This window comes from Phycodurus eques, chromosome 21 (genome assembly GCF_024500275.1).
Source record: "Phycodurus eques isolate BA_2022a chromosome 21, UOR_Pequ_1.1, whole genome shotgun sequence".
Taxonomy (NCBI): Eukaryota; Metazoa; Chordata; class Actinopteri; order Syngnathiformes; family Syngnathidae; genus Phycodurus; species Phycodurus eques.
In genome coordinates, this window is record NC_084545.1 from 16,210,812 (window position 1) to 16,236,605 (window position 25,794).

The following is a 25,794-nucleotide window of genomic DNA, read 5'->3' on the forward strand; positions in this document are numbered from 1 at the left end:
TGTTGGAATGTGCGGTGAGTTGGAGAAATCTAGCCCGAGTACACGAACATGTGAAAAAGTTCGATGTCGAAAAGATTTAAACAACAGCCATATATGTGCTACTTTGAGGTGTGCTTTCCTGATTTTGGCTGTGCTAAAGAGCCTCAAAGTTCTTGCGGCAACGCGTTGAACCTTTTCTCTGAAGCATTGAGCTCCATCCCTCGGCGTCGCGGCCCGCCGCAGAACATCCCAGCCGACTTCGGGCGACAGGCGAACCCGAACCGCCCCGACCCGCTCACCGGTCAGCCGCAACCCGAATATGGATAGCATTTATTCCCAACAGTGTGTTCGTTTGGCTGAGCTTCACTGCTGTATTTTGTTTGCCGTCAGATTTGGATCTGCCCGCGTAAACCGGGACAAACGGGTCGAAGCACTTGCTGCTCCTCCCTTGGGTGAAGGGCCGAGGTGGGAAGTTTCAACACAAGAGGTCACCGCCGAGCCACCGAAGATGACAAAACTCCGTGTTATGGCGTCGTCGGCGTTTACAGATGTCCTCCATTACATCCTGCTTATTCGTTATCCTCACCTGCGGGCGAGAGGCGGGCTGCACCCCGAACTGGTCCCCAGCCAATCGCGGGGCACAAGTAAACAAAACGAGCATTCACGCGGAGAGTCCTCAATGAACCGAGCAGGGCTTCACTTCCCCCCCCCAATCTGCGTCCTGTATTTCTCTCGCTTTTGCGGCGGCGGATTTGCTTCTCCACATTCAATATGGCGGCGACGTTCACGTACGGTTCCGGGTCAAGGCGCGGTCTATGTCAATTTGGATGTCTACGGAGCGTGTGGCCGTGACGAGGAAGTCGCTACTGACAGCGACTGCGCTCCAGACTACACTAGTAGCCTCCGCGGAGTCCACTAGTACCCCGGTACACTAGTGGTGGCGAGCCGCTTTCCTCGGCTCCACACGGCCGTCAGCCCGTCGTCGCGGGGACTGCGCTCCTTGGGGCGCAGGGGGCCGCGGATGGAGCGGGCCGCCGCGGTACGCTGACACCGCAAGGTAAGAAGCCGCCCGAACCGAACGCGAAGCGTCGGAGCCGACACTTGCCTAGCTAGCATCGCGCTTGTTGTTAGCCGCCTGACACTACACTCGCTTGCTAGCCGAGGCCTCCCTCCGGGCTTCTGTTTTCTTATCTTCTCGGTTTTATTTAATTGTGGATTTTAGTTTGCTTGCGCCGAGTGAGACCACGCCACGAGAAGACACGCTCTAATCCTAATGAGCACTATGATATGATTTCTAACAATGTGTTAGCATGTGGCTATCGTGCGTGGCCGTGCACCTGCTTGCGTGGCGACGTCGCCGAATGAGAAAAAGGAAGAACATGTTTTACTCGCGCTGCGTGGAGCCAAGGCACATATTTGACGGTGGGGGGGAAATGTCGCAAAAAGTGCAAGCGCAGTTGAACGATGGACCGTCTGCCATCTAGTGGGAGAGCAAGTCATTGCAACTTGCTCTTCCGCTGCCTGAGCGCCTGTCGCTCGCTCGCTCACAAGACTGAAGGCAAGAAGGACCATGAAGACCCCCCGCCCCCCAAAAAGCAAAAAGTGAAATATCCTTTTTTCAAGAATTCACATTTACAATTCATAACAAATAACTTCATCACCAAAACTGACAAAATTCTCATCAACCTTGTAGTAATAACACAAAAATCTGAAATGTCTATTAAGGCAGACTGATTATCTTTGGGTTTTTCAAAATAAGACATTTGCAAACATCTGCTTTTGCTTTCGAAAATGCTGATCAATATTTTTGCCAATTTTCTGACAGATGTTATGCAGCAAATCACCCACTGAATCATAAGCAATTTATGTTGGTGCATTTTCTGCACTGTCAATTTGAAATAATGTCCTGTTTTTTAAATAAAGGGATGGAAATAAAAAAAAAAAATATTTTTTCCTATTCAATTCATTGATCAAGCCCCCAAAATAATGAAGAGATGAATTGATTCTTGAAATAATGGCTAGTTGCATCCCAACAAGCAAGTACAAAAAAGTGTGTGTTGTAACGTGCGAACGAGTTGACTCGCGGCTGTGTTGTTGCAGCGATGTCGCTCGGCTCCAGCGGATCTCGCCGTTTCGCGCTTGCGGAGCTGTGGATTGTTATTTTTCTTTGTTGGGGGGAGCCAACCCAACCCCATGGCAGGATATCCCGGCGTATTCGTATTTTGATGGGCCTCGATTATTGGCAGATTTTCACTTTCCGAGGTCAGTCCCAGCGTCAAACCGGCGCCGCTGTCGTGTGCGGCTGACTACGTTTCTCATGCAACAGACGCGTTCCCGCTGACCCCCGTCACCTTTTGTATGGTCGGCCTTTTTTTCCTTTTTGTGCCCCGAGTACTAAGTTGGCTTCATTTCGTTGTGGCTGTGTTTGACAACAAACTTGCTTCGGGCGATTCCCCAATCCCGACGTGTTTTGCGGGGATTGTCGTCTCTCGGGGCCCCCGCCCGCTAAACGCCAGCTGGGAACGGCTCGTCGGGGGCCCCGTGGGGGGGATTTCGGATTTCGGCGTCAAAATCGGCCCCCGAACTAGATTTTTAAAACATGTCGGGCCGTGTCATTTGTCAATGAAGTGAAACACGATTATGTGTCTGGAAAATATGCAAAACAGTAAGAATAAAATACTTATTCATTGTCATGTTTTAAATGTATTACGTTTCATTCACTTAATTATACTGAATTATATTATCATTATTTGATGAAACAAATGTTTGTACGGAAAAATAATTTGAATTGACAAATTTTTACATGACATTTTTTTACACTAAAGCAATGAAACAGACAAAAGAACGCAAATGAATAAAAAAATGAATAAGTGCATTGTTTTCGGAAAAGGCTTTCAAAATTGATGACTGCGACAAAAGTTCCGGCATCACAATCAGAATCGTCTTTATTTGCCAAGTATGTCCAAAAAGCACGCGAGGAATTTGTCTCCGGTGGTCGGAGCCGCTCGAGTACGACAACAGACGGTCGATTGGCAGAGGACGCTTTGGAGACGTGAAGACATTGACCAAAAGAAAAAAAACAGGCCCTGAGCAATAAAGCGTTAATAGTTATCTGGTCATGCCGGTACAGTGGTTTTTTTTGTGCAAAAAAAAGATGCAGAGTCCTCTCGCACTGAGAGCAGTTGGAATGACTCATATTGCAATAGTCCGCTGCCGTGACCGTTCGGTACGTGAAACTTTGCCCGTCCGAGACGGATGACCGAATCTGAACGTATCGTTTGCATATTTGTTTCCGTTCAGCCCGCTGAAGCCTGGCACGATGGACACGGAGCCGGCTGGCGCGAGCCAATCGGAACACGGACCGGCCTCCTCCGATTCGTCTTCCTCGTCGGCCGCGGGCGCGCCCGCGCCGCCCCGCCTCACGCCCAACCCCATGCTGCTGCAGGACTCGCCGGCGCCGACCGTCACCTCCTCCCCGCCCCCCCCGCTCACCCCCGCGCCCTCCCTCTCTGCACCCAAAATGGCGGCGGTGAGGACTTCCTTCCCTCTCGTCCCCGCGCCCCCGAAACTGACCGCCACGGCAAGCCCCGCCCTTCGCACGTACGCGCGGCCCATCCTGCCCTGCGCCGCCAAGACCGCCACGCACGCCTCCGCCGCTTCCTCTTCTGCAGAAAACTCATCTTCCTCGTCGTCAACGGCCACCTCGTCAACCGAGACCTCCGCCGCGCTGACCAACGGGAGCGTGAGGACCGTTTCCACGGTGACCTCCAACACCCTCACGCCCTTCCACACGCCCGCCAGTCCGCCCGCAAGACAGGTAGCGCCACGCTCTCTGACACTCGCCGTTGCCCCTGCGGGAACAAGTCGGCGCCGCGGCGCGGAGTTATCAGCGATAAAAGCGGTACTTTGGCGCCATCTTGCTGCCAAGGAACTCAATTGTCGTGAGTCGAGGAGTTTCATTGGGATAAAAATAGTGCTTTGCCGCCATCGGTATGACAATAAAATTCCTCGAATCCTTAAATAAGCCTTGTTCCAATTCCATTGCTCCGTTCCAGACCCCACCCCAAAAACACCAACTTATTGTTTGATTTTTATGTAAAAATAGCGCTATATCGATTATAAACATAGTAAAAGAGAATGTAAATAACTGAAAAAAAAAGTGTTTTTATAAAGTGTAATTACTGTACGTACCGTCATATTCGTGTGTTGGATGTGCGCCTTTTAGGGGCGTGGCGTCGTGTAAGTAGGTAACCTAGCTTTTAAGTTTTTAGCACGGTTACCTTGGCAACCGTGGTAACCAATGCCGGCATTTTTCACGCGTTCCGTGACTGGCGCGCAGTCGACGCGTTCACGTCGCGCGAACCCGATGCCAACGTTTCATTCCCGCGTGTGCGCAGGCCCCCGCAGCCCCGCCCGCCGGGCCGCCGCGAGCCGATCCCGGCCCCCCCGCCGCCCTCGTCGCCAGGCGCGGCGCTCCCCAGCGGGCCTCGCTCCTGGGGGGAGGTCTCAAAGGGTCCGGACAGGAGCAGGTGCTGCTCAGAGCTCAGATGGTAAACTCGCACGCACACCCACACGCGTCGCGTCCATGGGGATGCTGTCGTATCCACGGTGACGGTGAAGGCAGCGTCGGAGAGGTTTCACGTTACGTTCAGGCCGCACGCTCACAAGTCAAAAACGGTACACTGGCACATTGTCGCAAACGGCTAATATGGATTTTTTGGAGGCCGAGGTCCATTCCGATATTTGGCAGAATAAAAGTCTCATGCCCGATTCGTTTAAAAAAAAAAAAAAAAAAAATGTATCATCAATCAAAAAAATTTTTTTTTTTTCTTTTTCAGATTTTATGCCACTTTTTTCTTATGTTTTTGTCTTATGTTGTTGTAATGTGTGAATGTGAAAAAAAAAAAAATATATTCCGCTTTGAAAAGGGCTAATTATATCAACCGATGAAACGGGTCGGCCGACGAATCAGTCGGGTCTTCCTTTCGAGTGCCCCGACGAGTGCAAGTAAGCAAGTACACCTTAGAGTGCCACAACTTACAACTTTTTCCAGTTACTAGCTATCACTTGGTCGATTTTGTGTATGCGTGTGTATTATGTGGACACAATTTGAGTTACGAGCAACCTCGAGTGAACTGAATCTTTTCCTCTTTTCCGTCAATTAGGATTAAAAAAATGTTTATTTGCCAAATGCTCGAATAATGAGAAAAGGATTTCCTCGTGGCAATTTTTCATAACTTCCTTCAAAGTAAAAAGTTTTTTGCGCTTTGAACCGGTTTGGGAAAACCCAGATGACGATGTCATGTATTTGGAAGCTTCCGATCGGTGCACGGAGACACACCTGCGGATGTATTTGAACCGGGCCCACCTAAGACACACTGGTTCTTGATGCAATGAAGGTATTACGGGAAAGTCAAACGAAATCAGTCAAGAGTTGTGGACTTGCAAAAGTCTGCTTCATCCTTGGGTGTAATTTCCAGATGCCTGAAGGCGCCACGTTCATGTTCTGTCTTTCAACAATGACGCACCGTGGGAATGTCCGGGCGTCACAGTGCTCGGGAAGGAAAACTATTGTCGAAGGAGATGCAAAATGTTTGACGCGAGTCCGACGGTTTCGAGGCCACGGTAAAAAAAACTTCTCTCGTTATTCTGCCATTTAGCAAATAGAAATAATTTTGGAAATCCGAAGTAACCTCAGACAGGAAAGGTTTCGTCGCAATTGATGGAAAAAGAAGCGCGTGTCCTTTTATGCCGTGTTTGTACTTTTGGTGACCTTCCCGTTGGGTGTGCGATTGCTTCTTGGGATTTCAGATCTGCGCTTTTGCTGAAGGAATTTTGTCAAAGCCTTATTTGGTGAGCGCGAGCGAACTCTTCTTGTGCTTGCAGCTGATCCTCACGTCGGCCGTGCGGGCCGGCCCTTCCTCCTCTTCCTCCTCTCTTGACCCCGCCTCCGCTCAGGTGAGCAGCGTCGGCGCGCCGAGCGGCGCCGTCGGTTGACGGTACGTGTCGTCTCTCTCCAGCTCCGTAGCGGGACGCCGAGGCCGGCCGGCGCCCTCGCCGCCCCCTCTCTGCGTCTGAAGGGCCCGCCTCCGCTCAGTCGCCCGCAAACGCCGCTCTTCCCTCCTCTGAGGCCGCGCCCCCGGCCGGAGACCGCGACCGCGACCGTGCCCGGCCGCCGCCCGTCGGCGCCGCCCCCCCCGAGTAAGCGACGCTCCGCTCTGTTGCGATTGCGTACGAAGCTTCGCTTTTGGGCCGTAACGAGTCGCAGATGACGTCGTCACCTCGTGCTCATCGTTTGCGTCTTTCCTTCCTCCAAGCGCTCTACTCGCCGGTCCGAGCCGTCCCCCTGCGGCCCAAACTTCATTCGGCCGCGGCCTCCCGGGCGCCCGCGCTCGGCGTCCTCCCCGCCGCCGTCCCGCCGCCCTCCGCCTCGTCATCGGAGACGCCGCCGTCCGCCTCCGGGCGGCTCCGAATCGTCGCCCTGTCTTCAGCCCGCCCGCCGCCGTCTCTCGCCCGAACCCCTGCGGCCGCGCCGCCGACTCTGAGCGGACAGGGAGCGCTTCCCCTTCCTCGGAGCGCCGCGTCGCCTCCCCGCCGGAATCCACCGAACGCGAAGGAGAGCGACGCGCCGTGGGGAGGCTTCGCGGAAGACGCAGACGCCGCTCCGAACGACCCGAGACGCCAGGACGCGGACGAGATGGAGGCGGACGAGGACGACGGCCGGGAAGACGAGCGAGCGCGAACGGACGAGAGTCGCGGCGGCTCGGCGCCCGGGGGCCGGGAGCGCGCCACGGAGCTGCGAGAGGAAGGAGAAGACGCCGCCGAGGCGCCGTCGGCCGGCGGACGGTCGCAGATGTCGCCGACGCTCGAGGACGCCCGACCCCGATCGCGGGTCGCCGCCGAGGCTCCGCTTCCGGAAGCGGACCCCGTCCGGCGTTCGCCTCCGGAACTTTCCTCCCACGCCGTCGGGCTGCCAGAACTTCCCGGAGAGATGGCGGCCTCGCGGGACATCATCGACGAGAACGCGTCCGCTCGGTCCGACAACCAATCGGGTATCGCTTCCTGTGTGTTCTTGTGCCGTGTGCCGTCGTGTAAGGTGTGTGTAGTTGTTGTGTAGTGTGTGCGCGTCCTTGCGGCAGTGTGTGTTGTCGTCGTCGTCGTCGTCGTCGTCGTCGTAGTAGCTGCGTAACGTGTGCGCCGTCGTCGTCGTTTCAGCGTCGTCCAGCCTGTCGTCGCAGTCTCCGCCCTCGTCTCCGTCGGCGGATCCCGCCTCCCGCGCCGCCCGGCCGCTCGACCTCAGCCGATCGCGGCCGGCCGCGGAAACACCCACGGGGGGCGCGCCGCCCGTCGGGCAAACGGAAGACGAGCCGCCCGAGAGGCGGGCGGCGGACGGACCGTGGGATGCGAGGGCGTGGCCGGAAGGCGGGGACGTCCTGACGCACGTCGTGGAAGGTTTCGTCATACAGGAAGGACTGCAACCGTTTCCTGTACGTGCACGCGCACACGCACACGCATTTATCTGCTTCCGCACGCGCACACAGACGCACGTACGGAAGAGCTCGATTGACGACCAACTCGTCATCGACGCTTTTTCCGATTGCTCGTTTGTGTCGTCTCAGGTGAACCGCTCGTCGCTGCTTCTGCTCCCTCGGCCGTCGCCGCCGCAGGAAGCCAACGGGAGCGACCGCAAGACGGCCGAGACGGCGACGGAACATTCGGAGCATTCTACGGACTCGCAAGAGGACGACGGCCACAAAGACGCGCAGCGGCACGGAACGCGTACGAGAACTCCGCCCTGGTCTCTCGTGGCCATCTTGACGGAGCGGACCGACACCGTTCCCAAAATCCGCACCGCGAATCTCTGATGAACGACGAACGTTGCCAACGCAGCAGCCGCTTGTCGTTCTTCTTCTCCTCCTCCTCTTTTCCTTCCCATCGGCCTCCTCTTTCTTCATCCCCTTTTCCTCGTTTTTGTTCTCCTGCTGAGTTTCATCCCGTCTGACTTTTGCGTTTCAGGCGGTTGCCAGCGCGATCGAGCCGTTCTCCACTGCCAGTTCTGCGGCAAGCGAGGCCACGCCCACAACTTCATGCGCTCCAAGCGTTTCTGCTCGACTTCCTGCGCTCGCGGGTGAGAGAGACGCTCGCCGGGGGGGGGGGCAGAATGCGTTTCGGACCCGAATAGGCGTAACGCGGCCGGCGTCGCCTCCTCTTCTCGGTGTCGTTGTCGTCGGCAGGTTCAACGTGCGCCTGACGAAGCGTCTGCGAGCGCTGAGCGCCGGCGGCCGCGCGGAGAGGCCGCGACCCGCCCTCAACAGGGCGCAGTCCGTGCCCGGGAAGCCGCTCCTGCTAAGACTGGTAACGCAACCGCGCCGACGTCTTATCGTTGCCGTTGTTGACGCGGCCGGCGCGGTGTTAGTTGGTTAGCGCGTCTGCCTCGCGGTTGAGAAGTTCTGGGTAGGAGATCGCACGGTTGGGTTTTCCTTCCAAATCTCGTTTGCGTCTTAGATTCACCGAAGGCCGACGGATTGTTTAAGCGTCGCGCGGACGCGCTCACGGTCGGCCTCTAGTGGCCGGCGAAAGAAGCGCGTCTTCTGAGCGCGACCTGTCCGTGTGTCCTCAGCCTCGAGATCTCTGGAGCGCCGGACGCCGAGAGGACGACGGCAAGGTTGAGGCGGCGGAGCAAAAAGAGGGAGAGGAGGAGGAAGAGGACATGGAGGCAGGAGGAGAGGAGGAAGACCAGGAGGACGAAGAGGAGGGGGGACCGGCGGTCGCCCTGACGACCGGGACGGAGAGTCCGGCGTCAGTAACCACGGTGACCGCGTCCACGCCCACAAGCACCTTTAAGGCCGAACCGTCGCAGTGGACTGTGGACGACGTCACGGCCTTCATACACGCGCTGCCAGGTAGGCGCGCATGCACACACGCACGCGCACTTTGATGGGTCATTTTCATATCATTTGATCAATGAAGAGAGGTGGCCTGCTGATTTTCTGTTTGAAAATCAATTAATTGGACTGATATGAGTATTTTGAGTTCTTGGCAGTTATCAAACAGCAATAATTTTGCTTCTGAGGGGAAAACACCAAAACTGACCGTCAACACCGCTGGAACTGTGGTGAGGCAGCCATTTTGCATTCTTTCAATTGCAGACAGCAAAAGAAATGTTATTTCTCGGATATGAATGAATGTCTTATGAATTTGGGAAAGGGTGGGAACTATTGCACGTCTGTACCGCTATTCCGATTGTATAAAGACGAGCGCGTCATGGCTTCCATGAGTCGTTGGGCTTATTTCTGCACTCGTATCTGCAGAATTTGAAGGGCGACGTGCAAATTGCGCAACTCCCTACGTTGTTAGCAAGCTGTTTGCCTTTTTTTTGCCAGAAGGAGTTTCAACTCCCACCTGCGGCAGAACTTTGCTCACGTTCCGGGAGAGGCGGGGGACATCGAGTCCGAGCCGACCGCGCCTCCGTCGACGAGGCGGCCGACCGGCGCTGCGGCCGTAAGGCGGTCGGCGCCGGTCGCGGCGGCGATCCCCGAACGGCGAGGGGTGCCGTCGAGCCGAAGGAGGAGTCCTACGGGACTCCCGAGGCGGCCGATGGGTACCGGCCGGCCGAGCGGAATGCAGCTTTGGCGGTCGCTGAAGCAAAAAGTCGGGCACGGGAGGAGTTCGGTGAGTCCACGGAGAACGACTTCCGGACGGCTTCGAGGAAATTCTGGTCCGCCGTCTCAGGAGGGGGAAGCGGTGCTCCGTCAACACTGCGTACAGCGGGGACGGGGCGCCGCCGACCTCGACTCGGGACGTTGTGAGTCGGCGGGGAGAATACTTCGAAGACCTCCTCGGTTCCGCCGACACGCCTTCCCGTGAGGAAGCAGAGTCGGGGTTCTCTGAGGCGGGCTCTCCTACCTCTGGGGTCGAGGTCAGCGAGGTGGTTAAAAAGCTCCTCGGTGGATGAGCTTCGCCCGGAGTTCCAAAAGGGTCTGGATGTTGCGGGGCCGTCCCGGTTGACACGCCTCTGCAACGTCGCGTGGACATCGGGGACAGTGCCTCTGGATTGGCAGACTCGGGTGGTGGGCCCCGTTTTTCAGAAAGGGGACCGGAGGGTGTGTCAAATCCGAGACCGCGGTCCTCAGTCGGAAAAAGGCGGCGTGCCCGCTCCGGGTCGGGGATGAGATCCTGCCCCGAGTGGAGGAGTTCAAGTATCTCGGGGTCTCGTTCACGAGCGAGGGAAGAACGGAACGGGAGATCGACAGGCGGATCGGCGCGGCGTCCGGAAGCGACGCGGACTTCGTATCGGTCCGCTGTGGTGAAGAAGGAGCTGAGCCGAAAGGCGAAGCGCTCGATTGACCGGTCGAGCTACGTTCCTACCCTCGCCTGTGGTCACGAGCCGCGGGTCGTGACCCAAAGAACGAGACCCCGGATACGAGCGCCCGAAATGAGTTTCTTCCGCAGGGTGTCCGGGCTCTCCCTTAGAGGGAGGGCGAGACGCTCGGTCGTCCGGGAGGATGTCAGAGTAGAGCCGTTGCTCCTCCGAGTACGGGAGGAGCCAGATGAGGCGGCCGGGGCATCCGATTCCGTGTTCCGGGCACGTCCCAACGGGAGGAGACCCCGGGGACGACCCGACTACGTCTTTCGGCTACGCCTCGGGATTCCCCCCCGGAAGAGCTGGACGAAGTGGCTGGGGAGAGGGAAGTCTGGGCGTCCCCGCTGAGGCTGCCGACCCCGTGACCCGACCTCGGATAAGCGGAAGACGATGGATGGATGTTTATGTCTTTATGGTTATAAAAGGAAGTGTGTTTGAATGGGCCGCCGCCCAGTCAGGATTGCCTTTGACAATTTGAAATGTTTTGAACATGGCGCTTACAGCGTGGGAGCTCCTTACACACAGAAAAATTGCCAAATAGAATCTTATTTTTTTCTTGCGTGATTAGCGCAAGTATATAAAAATGACCCATATGTACTTGCGCACACACACGCACATAAATACATTCACAAAACAAACCGTATACGATGTTGACGTGCATCGAGTACGGGCACAGTGTTTGCTTGTTTGTTCATTTTAGGCTGCGGCGAGGTTTCGTCGGCTTTCCGTCTTCAGGAGATCGACGGCCAAGCGTTGCTGCTGCTGACCGAAGAACATCTGATGAGCAGCATGAACATCAAACTGGGCCCCGCGCTCAAGATCTGCGCGCACATCGACGCGCTCAAGAACCCCTGAAGAAGCCGTCGACGCCGCGAGGCGCGTCAATCCAAATAGCAACAAGAATTGGTCTTATTGTGCGGAAGCTGCTGAAGAGTCCACTTGAAGGATTTTCAACATTTAATATATCAAATTTGTCTATTTAGTTTTTTTAGAATGTGATGTCATGACAAATCTATCCTGTAGCTTACATAACCACTGCGTGTGTCTAAAAAAATAGGACAAATCCAAATATTATTATTAAAAGTTCAACTTGGTGACAATGTGACGTTTTCTACGCTCGAGAGTTCTTCAACTGTCACGTTTTTATGATCTCCTGCTTGGACATATCGAATAAAGCAACTCATCTTACATTTGTTGCATTCTCAAGCGTTGCTTATTTGTAATACAACCGATATCACGCGCTAACGATGATTGTCACGTCATAAAACGTCGACATGAAATCGTATCTTCGGTCGTCATCGATGTTGAACTGCGGACCGCTCGCCGGTTTTGGGTCTCGGATGACGCAAACCCGATTTCGGACAGCGGGAGGAAAAAGCCACCCCGACGCAGCACAACGTGGCCACGCCGCGGACGGGATTCGAACCGGCGCCTCGGAAATGCGAGGCAGACGGCGAACCCGCCAGTTCGCCCGCGAACTTCGCTTTTTCTTCTTTTTCAAGCAACGAGCGAGCGGCCTCGCGCTCCTCCCCTTTCAGCATGTTTTACTTCCCGTCACGTCAAGTCTTTGTCCCCCCTCGAGATCTTTATCGAACGCTCGACAGAAACATCATAAAGGCCGTCGGACTAGAACGGCTCCAACTACCGGAGACAAATTCCCTGTGTGTTTTTCACCAACTTGGCAGATAAAGAGGATGTTGATCGAATGCATCAACATCAAAAATGACAAGATGCGCAGCAAAGCTTATTTAAATAAACTGTTAATACACATTGGAGATTTTGAAAATGTTCAGACTTCAGGGTAAAAAATTCAAATAATTTGTGACATTTGAAGAAATCGATTCTGATTGGTTTGATTCCACGACGCGGCCAAATCGCTTCCAGAACATTCCGACAACCAATTGGACAAAGACCGGCTTTCATTTAGTTAAAACCCTAACAACATTTTGAAACCCTAACCCTGTTAATCACACAAATTCTGGTCATCCATATTTCAATAACAACCACAGGGCTATGTCAGCGAAGCGTTAGTAACGCGTTACTCCGGTCTCTTCCAAAATGGTCGCCATATATATACATGCAGGAAAGTAATCAGATTATAGTTACTTCATTCTTGAAAATTTGAAATCTTACCCGTTTTTAAAACCTACTAAACCCTAACCCTGTTAATGACATTGTTTCTTTACATTTAAATAACCACAGGTATGACAAATATCAGCCATATCTTCGTAACGGGTTACTCGGTTACTTCGAGCCAAGTAAGAATACGTGGCCGGCCAACGGGCGTTCCGGGTAACGACCGGCCGTTCGCCCGCTGGCTGAAGCCACTCTCACTTTGGACAAGCGGAACGAGTACGACATTGCTCCCTCTCGTCACATTGCGCAATAATCGGTTAATAAACAGGCATTGAGGAAAGAAAATCTATATTTGGCGCTAAATTTCGAGGCATCCGATTATTTGATTCATCGACAGAATAATCGTTCGTATAAATCTTCGATAGCTGCAGCGGGCGAACCGGCGTTTGCGATGCAAAATGTTTCGTAGGCAGTTAAGACGTTTAATCGGCAAAACTCCAGGGGCCTCATGTACAGAAGGCGCGTCTGTTCTTTTTCGCAGCAAGGTTCCGATGTATCAAGAGTGACACGAGCGTGGAAATGTGCGCTGCCTCACGGCAACTTGGCGGCTGGCGTACGCACGTTTCCGCAGCTTTTGGTTTGGTTGACTTCAGCAATGCAATTGAGGCAAGGACCGAGAATTCATTTGCTAACCGGTGTATTCCACGAATCGCTGATATTTGGGAGGACACCGATTCATTGATCGAGGCGCCGCCTACTGGCCTCACGATCGCTTCGTGACTCCACTGGGGAAAAAAAGGAGTCCTTTGAATTGACCGCATTTGAACATGTACATCGGTTGCACATGATTTCAATGTGTGGAAATGACATCATTTACACCTCTTCTCCTCAATGGTTTCAACACATTTGAATCATGTGCGACCGATGTACGTATTCACATTTGGTTCGTTTCGGGGTGTTGTTGCTAAACGGCTTTTGCTTTGTTTCAAGTTGCACTTCGGGATGTGGCGCGTATTGAAGCGTATTGACTGACATTGGTTTCCCGAAGTGTTCCTGAGCCCGCGCGGCGATATCCTCCTCCGTGCCGCCTGAGGGATCGAAGGTCACGGGCATTCGATGTCGGTTTTGGGCCTGGCCGCGTCCATGCAGTGATTTCTCCAGATTCTCGGAACCTTTTGATGATATTCTGGACCGTAGAGGACGAAAATCCCTCAATTCCTCGCAATTGTCCGTTGAGGAACATTGTTCCTTAAACTGTTGGACTATATCCTCACGCTCTTGTTGCCAAAGAGGTGAACCTCTCCCCATCTTTGCTTGTGAACGACCGAGCAATTCGGGGAAGCTCCTTTCCTGCCCAATCATGGCCCCCGTCTGTTCCCAATTCGCCTTTTCATCTGTGGGATGTTCCAAACAGCATTCCTCCACTTTGTCCGTCTTTTCTTGGTGGTGTTAACGGCGGAGGACTGCGGGCCAAAGAGGATTTTCTTGCGCGCCTCCACTTCAGTGAGCAAGTTGACATTCAGAAACGACTTTGCTCACTTTCCTTTTTTTCTGATCGGGATCTCAGTTGCGGGGTTCATTTAAATACGATTTGCATCTTTAAACGCGGGCGTGGACAGGGAAGAGTGGGCCGCTCCAGCGCGCGCTCGTTTCCGCGTTGATTGGGACGTGTGAGGGAAATGTGCGTGCGAACAGATTCATACATCTGGATATTTTTGCGGGTATGACGTTTTCTGGATTTGAGCGTACGCCATGTTTTAGGAGGAAATCCACACAAGTCTTTGTACATGAGGCCCCAGCTGATTGAAATAAAGAGCGTCCAAAAAAAGAGCCAACTCCGGCTGATTAAGTTTGCTTTGAAAAGCGCTAAAATCGGCTGATAAAAATCGTCCGACCGATGAGTTGCCAGCCAATCACAGGGCCCGTATAGACAAACAATCCTTCGCGTTGCCGTTCCCACCTATGGACAATTTCAGTCTTCAATGAAGCCAACACGTTTCCGCAATGAGCGCAGGGACAACCTGTGAAGTCCACACGGGAAGGCCGGAGCCCGGATTCGGACGCCGAACCTCCGAACCGCGAGGCGGCGGCGACGTCCCGCTCGGCTCACTGGTCGAGCGAGCGCGCGAGGTGCGTCTTGATGGTGTTGAGGAGCTGCAGTTCCTCCTCCAGCGTCAGGTCCAAGTAGTCGTCCTTGTCACGCGGGATGTCCTCCAGGATCTCGTTCACCAGCTCGCTGTCGTCTGCAAGGCCACAGCTGTCAATCATCTTGCATCGGAGCATCGACATCATATACCGAGACGGATCATCGAGTGCGCAATCTTACCACGTCGCCCTTTTGGATGTGCCAAAGAAGAGAAATTGACTAGATGTTCAGCCGCTTGGAGATGTTTGTTTTTGATGTTTCCCATATCCATATATTAAGTTGGCACACTTTCGCTTGTCACTTTATGACGTTCAATCCCTCGACTTACGTGAGTTTCCCAGCGGGTTTGCCACATCCAATACGGTGGACAACTAGACATATCACGGCAACAATACGGCCGACCCGCGAGATGAACCCCGGCCGGGCCCAACTGCAAATAGCAAAAATCTGAAAATAATTAAAACAGTTTGTTTTTTTTAAACCCCCAAATTCTCCAATAAGCAGGGATGCCCTCCCAATAAACACTTCCAGAATTGGTTCCCACGCAAAACAAGGAAAAAACTCCAGAAAAACCAAACAAATCAGCGGGTGCCGAAGTGCGAGTCTATATGTCGACGTAGAGACGGTCGCGTGCGGGCGAGGCCTACCCGTGGAGCCGGACGACGTGCCGGGCTCTTCCTCCTCTGAGGGGGGCGTGGCCACCGAGGGGACCGCCCCCAGGTTGTCCATCAGCAGCTCGGTGGCCGACCGGACGTCTCCGCCCGTCAACGCCAACGCCGCCTCCGACGCCGACCGCTCGAAGCCCAAATACAACAACTGCGCACAAGCAGATGGACCCGTCCGTCCGTCCATTAGTCAGCGGTCGCGGCGGCGCCCTGAGATACGACTGACAGGATTTAACGAGATTTTGGAGATACGAGCCGCTTTTCGCCTGCTTTTCTTCGCTTTGACTTGCGATGGCAAACTGGAGATACGAGTGGCGTGCGGTGGCAGCCGACTTCACTTTCTTCACGACGAGTTGAAGTTCGCCCACGGCAAAGGGCGCAACGACAAAGCAACGGGAGGAACTTCAAACATCTACAATGTCCTTTTTCACCACAGAGCCACCAAAGATGACTGTAATAGACGATCTTTGGGCTTGGTTCGTGTTTCATATTCGCATACATAAATCGTATTTAACGTTTGTCCAAAGAAAACAAAATGTTTGCAAATTCAGCTTCAAACACTCCCGTCGTCAACCTCAGTTACGTCGGTTAGCGTGGCATACGCAGGACGTTTTCCGAGTTGGTCACGGGACATTCCGCACATAGCAGATTGCAAACTCCATTGGACGTGCTAATGCTACCGCTAAATAGCATCGATGTTGCGGTGAAAGCGAACAACGCAGCGAGACATGGAAACACACAAAAGAACTGTACTCAGTCCTATATTCAAAGAACGGCTAATATTAGTGCGGTGCCAGGTGACGTACCTGCCGGACCTTCTGATCCAGGCTCCCGTTGGACGTCGGCGGCGTCTGGCCGGCGTCCAGCAGGATCTGAAAGCGAGCGCCAAGAGGAGAAGGTGAGCGCCGTGTCGTCCGGCAGCGACACGTGAGGCCGGTGGCGCGCGCTGACTTGGAAGGCTTTGTCCAGGTCTCCGTTGGCCTGGCGCAGCGCGGCGGCGGCTTCCCCGGAGTCGTAACCCGCCTCCGCCAGGATGGCCAAGCTCGCCTTCGTCCGTTTCCTCTTCTGGCGCTCCCGCTGCCTCAGCTGCTCCCGCTCCTGATCGCCATGGCAACCGCACATGACGGAGGCGGGACAAAGTGTCAAGGAAGTCACGTGTGCCAGTCAGAAGCCAGTCTCAACTTTCAAGTTACTGAGACAAAAAAATGAAAAAGTTGAATCATCACTGGCAAGTGAACTTGTATCGTGTGTGTGTGCGCGTGTATATATACACACACACACACACACACACACACACACAGTATATTGGCATAATGGCCACTTTGTACACAACCGCATCGGTTTTTAATAGTCCCAAACTAGTCTTCATATGGTCTACTAAATTCAAGAACGGGCGTCAAACTTTTCTGCTACATGTACACCATTACCCCTGCCCTTTATTGTTGCTATAGTAGCTAGTTTAACAAAACGTCTCCTACGGTTCAAGTGTCCGAGACTATTTTCAAAACTTGAGATTGGGTAATAATGTGTACAAATAACAGACATGGGGATGGACCAATAGTACCCATTGGTGAAAGCATACGAAAGGGACCACATTTGGTGACATGATGATGAGAACCATGTTTTTTGTGGAGTCTACGCCATTTTGTTCAACTTTGCCTTTGTTGGGTGGACAATAATGTTTGAAATGAAAAGAAAACAATTTGGAATCATTTTTGATTCAAAACAACTAAACAGGAAAATGTCATGTAAAGGTTTACGGGTGTTCCACAAGGTTCCCTCCTCAGCTCCCTGTATTTTTTTGGGTCTACATTTTCCTAATGTACCCAATATTTGTATCACTGCAACTTTTGTTTTAATCCAAAATCAGGACAATGACATTCAACATTTAATGTTTTGAATGACTTAAATACCTCCGTTTAAGGCAATGTCAGATCTTTGACTGTGATCGTTAAATATTTGCCCGGATAACATGGATATGTAATTGGATAAAAGAAATATGAAGTTGACCATATTTCGAACACACAGGGCCGACGACGACACAATGCAATAAGCTTCGGCGCTCCCGCCGTGAACTCGCATCGTGAGGTAGCCTCTGCTCTCCGCCATGGTAGCACACCGGTCTGGTGGCTTACGACCTGAATATTAACTGGGCCACATTACCTTTCAAATGCAGGTTTTCAAATGTAAGCAGACAAGAATCGTCAGGCCATGTAGTTCATCTCATCTTTTGTTGAGTTTTCGCCAAGGAAGTCGCTAGTCCTAAATATTGTCAACTGTACGTTTGAGCAGAGCCGCCTTGGCGCTTACCTCCCTCTGGTTGCTTACGAGCAAGGCGGCTTCGTGCACGTCGCCGTGACACGCTCGCAGGGCCAACCGAGCCTCTCGCTCGCTGAAGCCCAGCACCATCAGCTGCGTCATTTTGTCGGCGTCGGGACACAGACGCGCGTACAGCGACTCCACCTGACGCGCGCACACACACACACACGCGCAAGACCGCCGCCACGTGTAGATCGTCAGTCATCCGGGTCGTCGTGATCCGCAAAACTTGAACAGAGGCGATTGGACTCGTTTTGGGAACAAACGGTGGAAAAATTGGACGCTAACAATGGGGGGCCTCGAGACATAAATAGGGAAGTTCACAGCTAAGATTGAGACCCGAAGAGCCTTTTGGATTCAAGGTGAAATGTCTTCAACACCTTAGAAGAATCCAGTCGCCTCCGCACCATTTTTGCAGCCGCCCAGGCTAACGTCGGCGACGTCGTTCGCGAGCAGGTCCTACTTGTTCGAGTTGCCGCCGGGCTTGAAGGTCGTCGCCGTCCACGAAGGCCAGCAGGCTCTGCAGCAGGTGCAGGCGCAGGAACAGCACGTCCTCCTGCCCCGTGTTGCCCTGCCCGACACAGTACCACGTCTCCGAGATCAGTCCCCGCTCGCTAATCGCGACAAAGGGATTACCGGCGGCGGTCGGTACGACGACGCTGCGTTCGCCGTGTTGTGGTGCATAAAAACGACGGGGCTCTCTTTTATTTCTGGCATTGATGAATTCATCAAAAAAAAAAAAGGTCAACAAGTTGCGCGAGTTCACGTGTCCGTAACATGCCTCTCGGGTAGACGCAAAGCAGAAACAAGTCGGAAAAAATTGCCAATGGATACGTTCGTCTTACTCCATTGGCAATTTTTCTTCCACATATTCCAAGTAAAAATGTGCTTGAAACAAGTGAAAATGTTTTTTTACGTGATGAGTGTTATGCGAAGTGTAACCAGATTGGTTTTGACTAGAAATAACCTGAATCTAGTTTTTGCGGTGTTTCTGGAGAATAGAGGGGGATTCCCAACACAGCCTGTGCGTGCGTGCGTGCGTGCGTGCGTGCGTGCGTGCACCTTGATCATGAGCAGCCTCTGCTGCCGCTCGCCGTAACACCTGAGGAAACAGTCCTCGGCGAGCCGCAGACGCTCGCGCCCGTCGTCCAGACACGACAACGCCTCCAACGCCTGGTAGCACCAAACGACGTCCAGCTGCAGCACGCCGTGGTTGTCGACCACGCCCAGCAGCGCAGAGCCGCACTCGCTACACGCGCACACACGCACGTCGTCGTCGTCGTCGTCATCATCGTCATCCTCATCCTCACCGCCGCCCTCGTCCTCACCTGAAGTGGAGGTCGGCCTGCAGGAGGTGACAGAGCGCGTCGTCGTGGCGCTTCCGCTTCATGAGGGCGCGCCCCTTCTCGTGGAGCCCCATGGCGAGGATCAGCGCCTGCAAAAGTCGTTCGGAGTTTTGACCTTTGACCGTCCAGGTGTTTAGAGAAAGAACAAATGACGACAGCATTTCTTTTTCATCAAACTGGCAGTTGAGTGTTCAAGACTTTGTTCATAGATTTGTTCTCAAGCTATTTTCAACACTTTAAATTCGGGCTGCAACCAACAATTATTTGAATAATCGATACATCGCTTTATTATTTTTATGTTCAATTGATGAATGTGATAAAAAAAAAAAAAAAACATGTTTTCATTCCCATCCCTTTATTCTAAAACATGATTTCAAATTGACAGTGCATTCTTCTTCTGAGTGTTGTTCTTCAGAAAATGCCCAAACATAAACGGGTTAGGATTCACTTCCTGGTTCGGTTGGAACATCTGTCAGAAAGTCAGCAAACACGGCGATGAATGTTTTGCAAAGTAAAAGCAGACGTTTGTAAAGTTCATCCGTTTTCCGTACCGCTTGCCCTCACGCGGGTCGCGGGCGTGCCGGAGCCCATCCCAGCTGAATTTGGGCAGGAGGCGGGGTACGCCCTGAACTGGTCGCCGGCCAATCGCAGGGCCCATACCATTCGCGCTATACATTCGCACCTACGGGCAATTTAGTCACCAATTCACCTAGCACGCATGTTTTTGGGATGCGGGAGGAAAGCGGAGTGCCCGGAGCAAACCCACGCAGGCACGGGGAGAACATGCAAGCTCCACACAGGCGGGGCCGGATTTGAACCCGCAACCTCACAACTGTGAGGCAGATGCGCAAACCAGAGTGCCCCGTGTCGCCATTAATGGATTTTTTCATTTTTAAAATAAAACCCAAAACCCCCGTTTTTCGTGGAAAATGCTTCTTCGAGGCATATCCCTTCTCATTCAACAAGTTTTTAAATTTTACATTTTTTCCCCAATGCAATTGTAATGGGCGCCATTTATTTATGATTCCCACAATTTGCAGTCAGGCACGGTCCGGTCCCTCTTCCCCGTGAAAACCGGGGTCCACCCTATTTGTTAGCATTAGCACTCAGCTAGTGGACTTAAGGCTAAACTATGTGCTTGTTTTACATGCACAAAGTATAAAGGCGTCATTTGTTTTCTGGTTCTTTTTAGACTTCAACTGGGAGCCACACGTGCTAACCGGTCGCCCGCCGAGCTGCCGTTTGGAAAGTTCTTATTTGGAAAAAACATAAAATATAATCCGTCTGCTTTCATGGAGGATGACAGAAATCGGAGAATATTTACGATGGAGAGGCTGAAATTCTGTCGATTTGGACAATTTCAAGTTAAACTAAGTCTCTGAAGGATTCGTCGATTATCAAAATTTCATGGTCGATGAGTTGCCGATCAATCGATTAACTGTTGCACCTCGACTTAACATTGGTTAATAAGGCGACCCGTCTGCTGTTTGTCTCTGTGCCCGACTTGATCAGCTGATATCAGCTTTGCAAATTGGCAAAAATCCACCATTTTCTTTTGAAACCCATTACGACATAGGACAAAGATCATGACACTCAAACAAACCAAAACAATTTGGCAAAAACATTTCCAATTTGTGCCGATTTCTTTAAAAACCAAAATATCGTTGCATTTTGTAGAGAAATATTTTGTGACTGAAATGCATATCTTTATTGTTATAAGTGTTAAGGTACCAAAAAAGAAGTCATCTTATTCATTCCTCTTTTCGTTGAATTATTGGAAAAAAAACAAATTGGAACGGTGGTTCTGAGGACCGAGGTTCGAATCCCCGTCCCCGCCCCGTGTGGAGTTTGCACGTTCTCCCCGTGCCTGCGTGGCTTTTCTCCGGGCACTCCGCTTTCCTCCCACATCCCCCCCCCAAAAAACATGCGTGGTAGGTTAATTGACGACTCTAAATCGCCCGTAGGCGTGAATGTGAGTGCGAATGGTCGTTTGTTTGTATGCGCCCTGCGATTGGCCGGCGACCGGTTCGGGGCGTAGCCCGCCTCCTGCCCGATGACAGCTGGGATAGGCTGCGGCACGCCCGCGACCCGCGCGAGGAGAAGCGGCTCAGAAAAGGGACGGAATCAAAAAATCCATATCGGTCGGACGACATCAATCACGTGTAAAACGAGCAGACGACACAGGGACGCCCCAAAAACACGAAAGGGAACATCTTTGGACACGCGGCCGACAGCGACGACGTGTGAGACTTTTCACATTTCTGACGGTTGACATTTTCCACCAACGGCCAGCGTACCTTCTTCTCCTTGTGGGGGATCTTCAGCGGGTTTCCCTTCTGGTCGGCGACCTCCAGGAAGGGCGCGGTCTGAAGGTCGTCGCTGCCGTCTGTCGATCACGAGCGTCGCTGAAGATTTGCCGAAGGCTCCCGCGCTTGCGCCCGCGCGCGTCCGGCTTTACCTCTCTCGGAGAGGATCCGGAAGCCTCTGCGCGTGCGCTGGACGTCGCGCTCGCGTGACTCGAAGTCCCGAGGAGCCGAGGCGGCGTCGAAGGCCTTCAGGATCATCATCTTGCTGTGGTTGCCGACGCCCTGCTGGTCCAGCCGCAGACCTGAGCGGGGTTGAAACATTTTTGAAGTTGCCAACTTTTACTGGCAAATGGCAGAAACGTTAGCGTACACAAGGGAAGAAAGCAGGAATTTACTTCAAATGAAGGTCGGCCCTTAATAGGGAACTCAAATATAGTTGGGGAAAATATATTTTTGCATCATTCTGATTTGAACAAGCAGATTTTGACGCAAGTACAGTTGAATTTGAAGCCTGAAAGAGTTTGGCAAAAATGCAGAAGCTTGTGGGAAGATTGAGATGCTTTATTATTTGCATGTTAAACGGGACCTTGAAACCTTTTGACCTTTTGAAAAACTATTCTTCATGGCACTTTGTTGCAATTCTGGGATGACGATGATTTAAATACTTGAATGGGTACCCTAAAACAAACAAAAAAAAAAGTGACAAAAGTTCTTCTTCCAAATACATTTGTTGAAAGGTCAAATGCTTTTTCTCGCATTGTTTTGCACTGATGTCTGCTTATGACACAAGCGTATGTTTTGAACGGAACACGTGGTGTCGGTTTGGTCTCACGGACGTGGCCGCACCGGGGGCTCCGTGCCCACGGCCTACGCTGGCGCCTTAGCGCAGAGGGCCCCTTGAGATGGCATTTCCGCACCGGGATGCTCCGTGCCCAGCCTCAAGTTTCTTCAAGTTTATTTAGGGATGTGTGTGAGCTTGTATGTTTCACGTCATGACAAGTTCTTTTCCCCGTGCGTGCGTGTCTGTGTCCCTGTGGACATGTGGTTGTGGCGGGGGGGTTGACTTGAAGTCACGTAAAGCACTTTGGGTTGCATTGCATGTATAAAAGAATCAAGATTGAGATTGAGAATATGAATATGAAAATATTGCTATTAAATGACACCCGGTTCCCACTTTGGAAAACTGCATTTCAATTCGCCAGTTGTCCTTCCCATGGAAATTGACTTGAAACTGGATGGAAATGTTCCACCCGTATACGACCCTTGACCTGAGCAAACGGCACTGAAGCTTCAGGAAGGTCAACGGGCAGAAGACGCCAACTTCAAACCGCCAAACGCCCTCTTAACTCACCGCCATTCAGAGTTTTGCCGTTCAGGATCACTTTGAAGGATTTGAGTCCGACTTCTTCCGCGATCCTGCCGCACATCCGACAGCGTGAATCGCGTATCGACGTTGCCGCCGCAGCAGCCGGTGTCCGGTTCGCTTCGTTTACCTGTCAATCAGCTCCTGAGCGCACACGTCCAGCCTGGTCTCCATCGACATCTTGGACTTGCTGCCCTGGGAGCGGCACGCACACGCACATGCACACGCACACCATGATGATGATGATGATGACAGTGAACCCCCGTTTGTTACGTGGGACACGTTTCAGACGTACCGCCAATATGTGAAAATCCACATGTAAATTTTCTTCAAATAGTTTTACCCCTCGCACACGCTTTTAACACATTTGAACTTAGCTTAAATTGAGCCGTCCACTAGCTCAATACTAACGCATAATACGATACGCCATAGGTAGGCTAATGGAAATGAGCATAACTGTTAAGAGTACTTCTCATCTTAACCACAGACAGGGCGGCGACACATACAAAATAAAGTGCCAAAGCTAACTAGTGTTCCAAATTGGCACTATAGAAGCAGCAGCGGATGATGATGATGATGACGATGACGATGACGATGACGATGACGTGGGAGGCCGGGGGAGGACGTACCTTCTTGCAGTCTCGTGGCAGCAGCAGCTCCAGGGTGGCCACGCCGCTTTCCTTGAAGGTCTGGTTCCGTTGACCTCTCTTCAGCGCCCGCACGCGGATGACCTCCAGAGCGTCCGCGACCTCCGACCCCGGCACGCGCAGCAGGGTGCCGTAGCGCTCGGCTAGCTCCTGAAACACAAACCAGAAAATCAAATAGACATTCAGGAATAAAAAATTATATGTAAAAAAAAAAAAAAATCCAACCGCCTTATATGTAACTGTGATCGAACGGTAAGAGAACGATCGATACGAACTCAAATTGGAATCAATCGAAAGCATCATCAGGATAATATTTGAAGACAGCGCGGCGGCCGAACGGTTAGCACGTCTGCCTCGCAGTTCTCAGGGTTCCAATTTCAGCGTTGCAGACTCCAAATAGTCCCGAGACGCAAATGTGAGTGCGAAAGCTCGTTCGTCCACGCCGACTAGCGACCAGTCGGTTGTTTGTCTCCATGTGGCTTGACGTTGCCCGGCGACCGGGGCAGGGTGTACCCGCAGCTCACCCGCCACCCTTACAAGGGGCACGTGTTTATCCCCTTATAAGGGGATATATCGAAAATATATTTGACAACAAAGTCGGACATCTGTAGCATGTTGTTGATGTTGGTGGTTACAATGATGAGTTGGAGTACGTTGAGACTACTATGACGTCAGACTTCAGCGTCCTTTGCTGGACATAGGACGCACTGACAGTCTCGAAACACGCCGCCTTAGCAAGCGAGCACCAACACGATAAGAAGAATGACGAGGACGACTAAAAGTGCTCGCGTTGACCTGCATGTGCGCCTGTCCGGGCTGCTGCTCGTCGTCGCTGTAGGGGACCTTCCACAGCTGGATCTTGTCGCGCTTCAGTTGCTTCTTCAGTTTGGCTTCCACGTTCCGATCCGCCATCGTCAGGGCTCTCCTGTGACGTCACAACCAAACCTCAAAGCCCGTCCGTCGGCTAGCTTTTAGCATCCAAAACTTTCATGAATGCCATGAGCTCAACACGCTAACGTGACGTCACGGCACTTCGCTTCAGCCAAAGCTCGTCTCGTTGTCGTTCGACACGCGAACGAGAGCAAAGTATGTTACTGTTGCCGTCTTTTGTTTCATGTTTTTCGATTTCTTACCTCTTCTGGCTTTGGTTTCGTTTTCCTCACTTCAGCGACGCTTCTGAAGATGTGCACGGACACGAAGAGCTCCCACTCGGAAGGGCTTTCAAATCCTTTGAACAGAACTCCCAGCGACACAAAGCTGAGCGGACATGCTATGAAGAGTGACGCATCTGCTGAAGAGACGATCTTTTCTGCTCATTGACGGAAACACACGTTGACCTGAACATCTAAGTTCGTGACTCATCACAAATGGTTTTATATCATTCTATTTTCACTTTAACCCGCATAGCTCGTGCCGCCTTAACACAGTGCCTAATTATTCGATAACATTCACATTGAATACATGAGTTGCTGTCAGCCAATGTGACGTTTAAACCCAATACGTCACTTCCTGATGACGTCGATGACGGCCGGCTTGTCGGCCCTGAGCTCAGCCGACAGGTGGCAGGGCAGTACTAGTTTTTCTGTTTGTGGAGAAATTGCGTGTGAATGCTGAACGGAAATCTTACGAAATTGACTGAAATGTTGAAAGGCAGAAGGAGCAAGTCAAATATCGTCCTTGAAAATTTGGGAATGTGATGGAATCGTACACAAGATGTCCTAAACGAGTTGAACATTTTGAAGCTGCGATGGTTGGAATCGGGTGAGAAATGTGAAAGGAGGTGGTCAATATCTAAAATAGCTCTTAATTTGGGAATTCTATTGTGTGAATGTAGGACTTTGGGGAATATGTAATATAGTTTCCAGATGTCCCGAATGAGCGGAATATTTTGTTTGTTAGTTGGAACAGTTTGAATCGTTGAAGAAATGTGCAAGAAGTAGCGAATAACAATAATGCGAATATTCAATTGTGTGCCGAATAACATTGCTGAAGAGCTGACATCGAAGTCCAATCATACTGTATTTGCAATGGCAACTTGTAGAATGTGAGGCGGGGCAGGTCCTCCACTCCACATGTGGACTTGGACATACAGCGGGTACGGAAAGTATTCAGACCCCCTTCAATGTTTCACTCTTTGTTATGTTGCAGCCATTTGCTAAAATCATTTCAGATATTTGTTTTCCTCCTTAATGTACACACAGCACCCCATATTGACAAAAAAACGAAATTGTTGAAATTTTAGCAGATGTATTCAAAAAGAAAAACTGAAATATCACACACACCGCCAGAAGTATTCAGACCTTTTGCTGAGTATTTAGTACACGCACCCTTTTGAGCTAATACAGCCAAGAGTCTTTTTGGGAACGATGCAACAAGTTTTTCACACCTGCCTTTGCCCATCCTCTGCCATTCCTCGCAGATCCTCTCCAGTACGCTCAGGTTGGATGGGGAACGTTGGTGGGCAGCCATTTCCAGGTCTTTCCAGAGATGTTCAGTTGGGTTTAAGTCAGGGCTCTGGCTGGGCTATTCGAGAACGGTCACGGAGTTGTTCTGAAGCCACGCCTTCGTTATTTTAGCTGTGTGC

The 25,794-nt window shown here is 52.0% G+C and overlaps 2 protein-coding genes across 14 annotated transcripts; one reads left to right on the forward strand and one right to left on the reverse strand.

The window, feature by feature from the left end:
- Positions 1 to 2: 2 nt before the first annotated feature.
- LOC133396733 (nascent polypeptide-associated complex subunit alpha, muscle-specific form-like) lies at positions 3 to 11,532 on the forward strand. 10 transcript variants are annotated; one of them, XR_009767407.1, is made up of 14 exons: positions 3 to 280; positions 370 to 1,036; positions 3,280 to 3,796; positions 4,377 to 4,529; positions 5,866 to 5,937; positions 6,000 to 6,180; positions 6,297 to 7,031; positions 7,195 to 7,466; positions 7,599 to 7,758; positions 7,996 to 8,107; positions 8,214 to 8,334; positions 8,600 to 8,882; positions 9,023 to 9,094; positions 9,366 to 11,136. XR_009767407.1 is itself a non-coding variant. In XM_061666865.1 (13 exons), the coding sequence occupies exons 3-13, from the start codon at positions 3,299 to 3,301 to the stop codon at positions 11,323 to 11,325; spliced, it is 2,835 nt and encodes a 944-aa protein (XP_061522849.1). In that variant the 5' UTR covers positions 3 to 280; positions 370 to 1,036; positions 3,280 to 3,298; the 3' UTR covers positions 11,326 to 11,532. The 10 variants fall into 10 exon arrangements, 7 of the variants coding, with proteins under 7 accessions (XP_061522849.1, XP_061522850.1, XP_061522852.1 ...); XR_009767408.1 differs by having other exon boundaries at positions 11,043 to 11,128; XR_009767406.1 differs by having other exon boundaries at positions 8,600 to 9,094; positions 11,043 to 11,128.
- nub1 (negative regulator of ubiquitin-like proteins 1) lies at positions 11,151 to 24,483 on the reverse strand. Of its 4 annotated transcripts, none has more exons than XM_061666876.1 (15): positions 24,344 to 24,481; positions 24,006 to 24,135; positions 23,193 to 23,360; positions 22,694 to 22,758; positions 22,552 to 22,616; positions 21,353 to 21,502; positions 21,192 to 21,280; positions 18,877 to 18,983; positions 18,611 to 18,797; positions 18,012 to 18,119; positions 17,540 to 17,692; positions 16,181 to 16,327; positions 16,036 to 16,101; positions 15,212 to 15,380; positions 11,151 to 14,661 (listed from the first exon to the last, which is right to left on the reverse strand). In XM_061666876.1, the coding sequence occupies exons 2-15, from the start codon at positions 24,120 to 24,122 to the stop codon at positions 14,525 to 14,527; spliced, it is 1,728 nt and encodes a 575-aa protein (XP_061522860.1). In that variant the 5' UTR covers positions 24,123 to 24,135; positions 24,344 to 24,481; the 3' UTR covers positions 11,151 to 14,524. The 4 variants fall into 4 exon arrangements, with proteins under 4 accessions (XP_061522860.1, XP_061522859.1, XP_061522861.1 ...); XM_061666875.1 differs by having other exon boundaries at positions 14,533 to 14,661; positions 15,212 to 15,570; positions 24,344 to 24,483; XM_061666878.1 differs by lacking the exon at positions 15,212 to 15,380 and having other exon boundaries at positions 14,554 to 14,661; positions 24,344 to 24,482.
- Positions 24,484 to 25,794: the final 1,311 nt, after the last annotated feature.

What these genes read in the sequence shown, in the direction of transcription:
- LOC133396733 (XM_061666865.1), top strand. Translation starts at nt 3,299, where the DNA reads ATGGACACGGAGCCGGCTGGCGCGAGCCAATCGGAACACGGACCGGCC. An exon ending in TTGACCCCGCCTCCGCTCAG is followed by an intron (nt 5,938 to 5,999) that starts GTGAGCAGCGTC and finishes GTCTCTCTCCAG; the next exon opens with CTCCGTAGCGGGACGCCGAG. An exon ending in CTTCATACACGCGCTGCCAG is followed by an intron (nt 8,883 to 11,077) that starts GTAGGCGCGCAT and finishes TTCCGTCTTCAG; the next exon opens with GAGATCGACGGCCAAGCGTT.
- nub1 (XM_061666875.1), bottom strand. Translation starts at nt 24,122, where the DNA reads ATGGCGGATCGGAACGTGGAAGCCAAACTGAAGAAGCAACTGAAGCGC. An exon ending in CCGGACAGGCGCACATGCAG is followed by an intron (nt 23,361 to 24,005) that starts GTCAACGCGAGC and finishes TTTGTGTTTCAG; the next exon opens with GAGCTAGCCGAGCGCTACGG. An exon ending in TGGATCAGAAGGTCCGGCAG is followed by an intron (nt 15,571 to 16,035) that starts GTACGTCACCTG and finishes CTCGTCGTGAAG; the next exon opens with AAAGTGAAGTCGGCTGCCAC.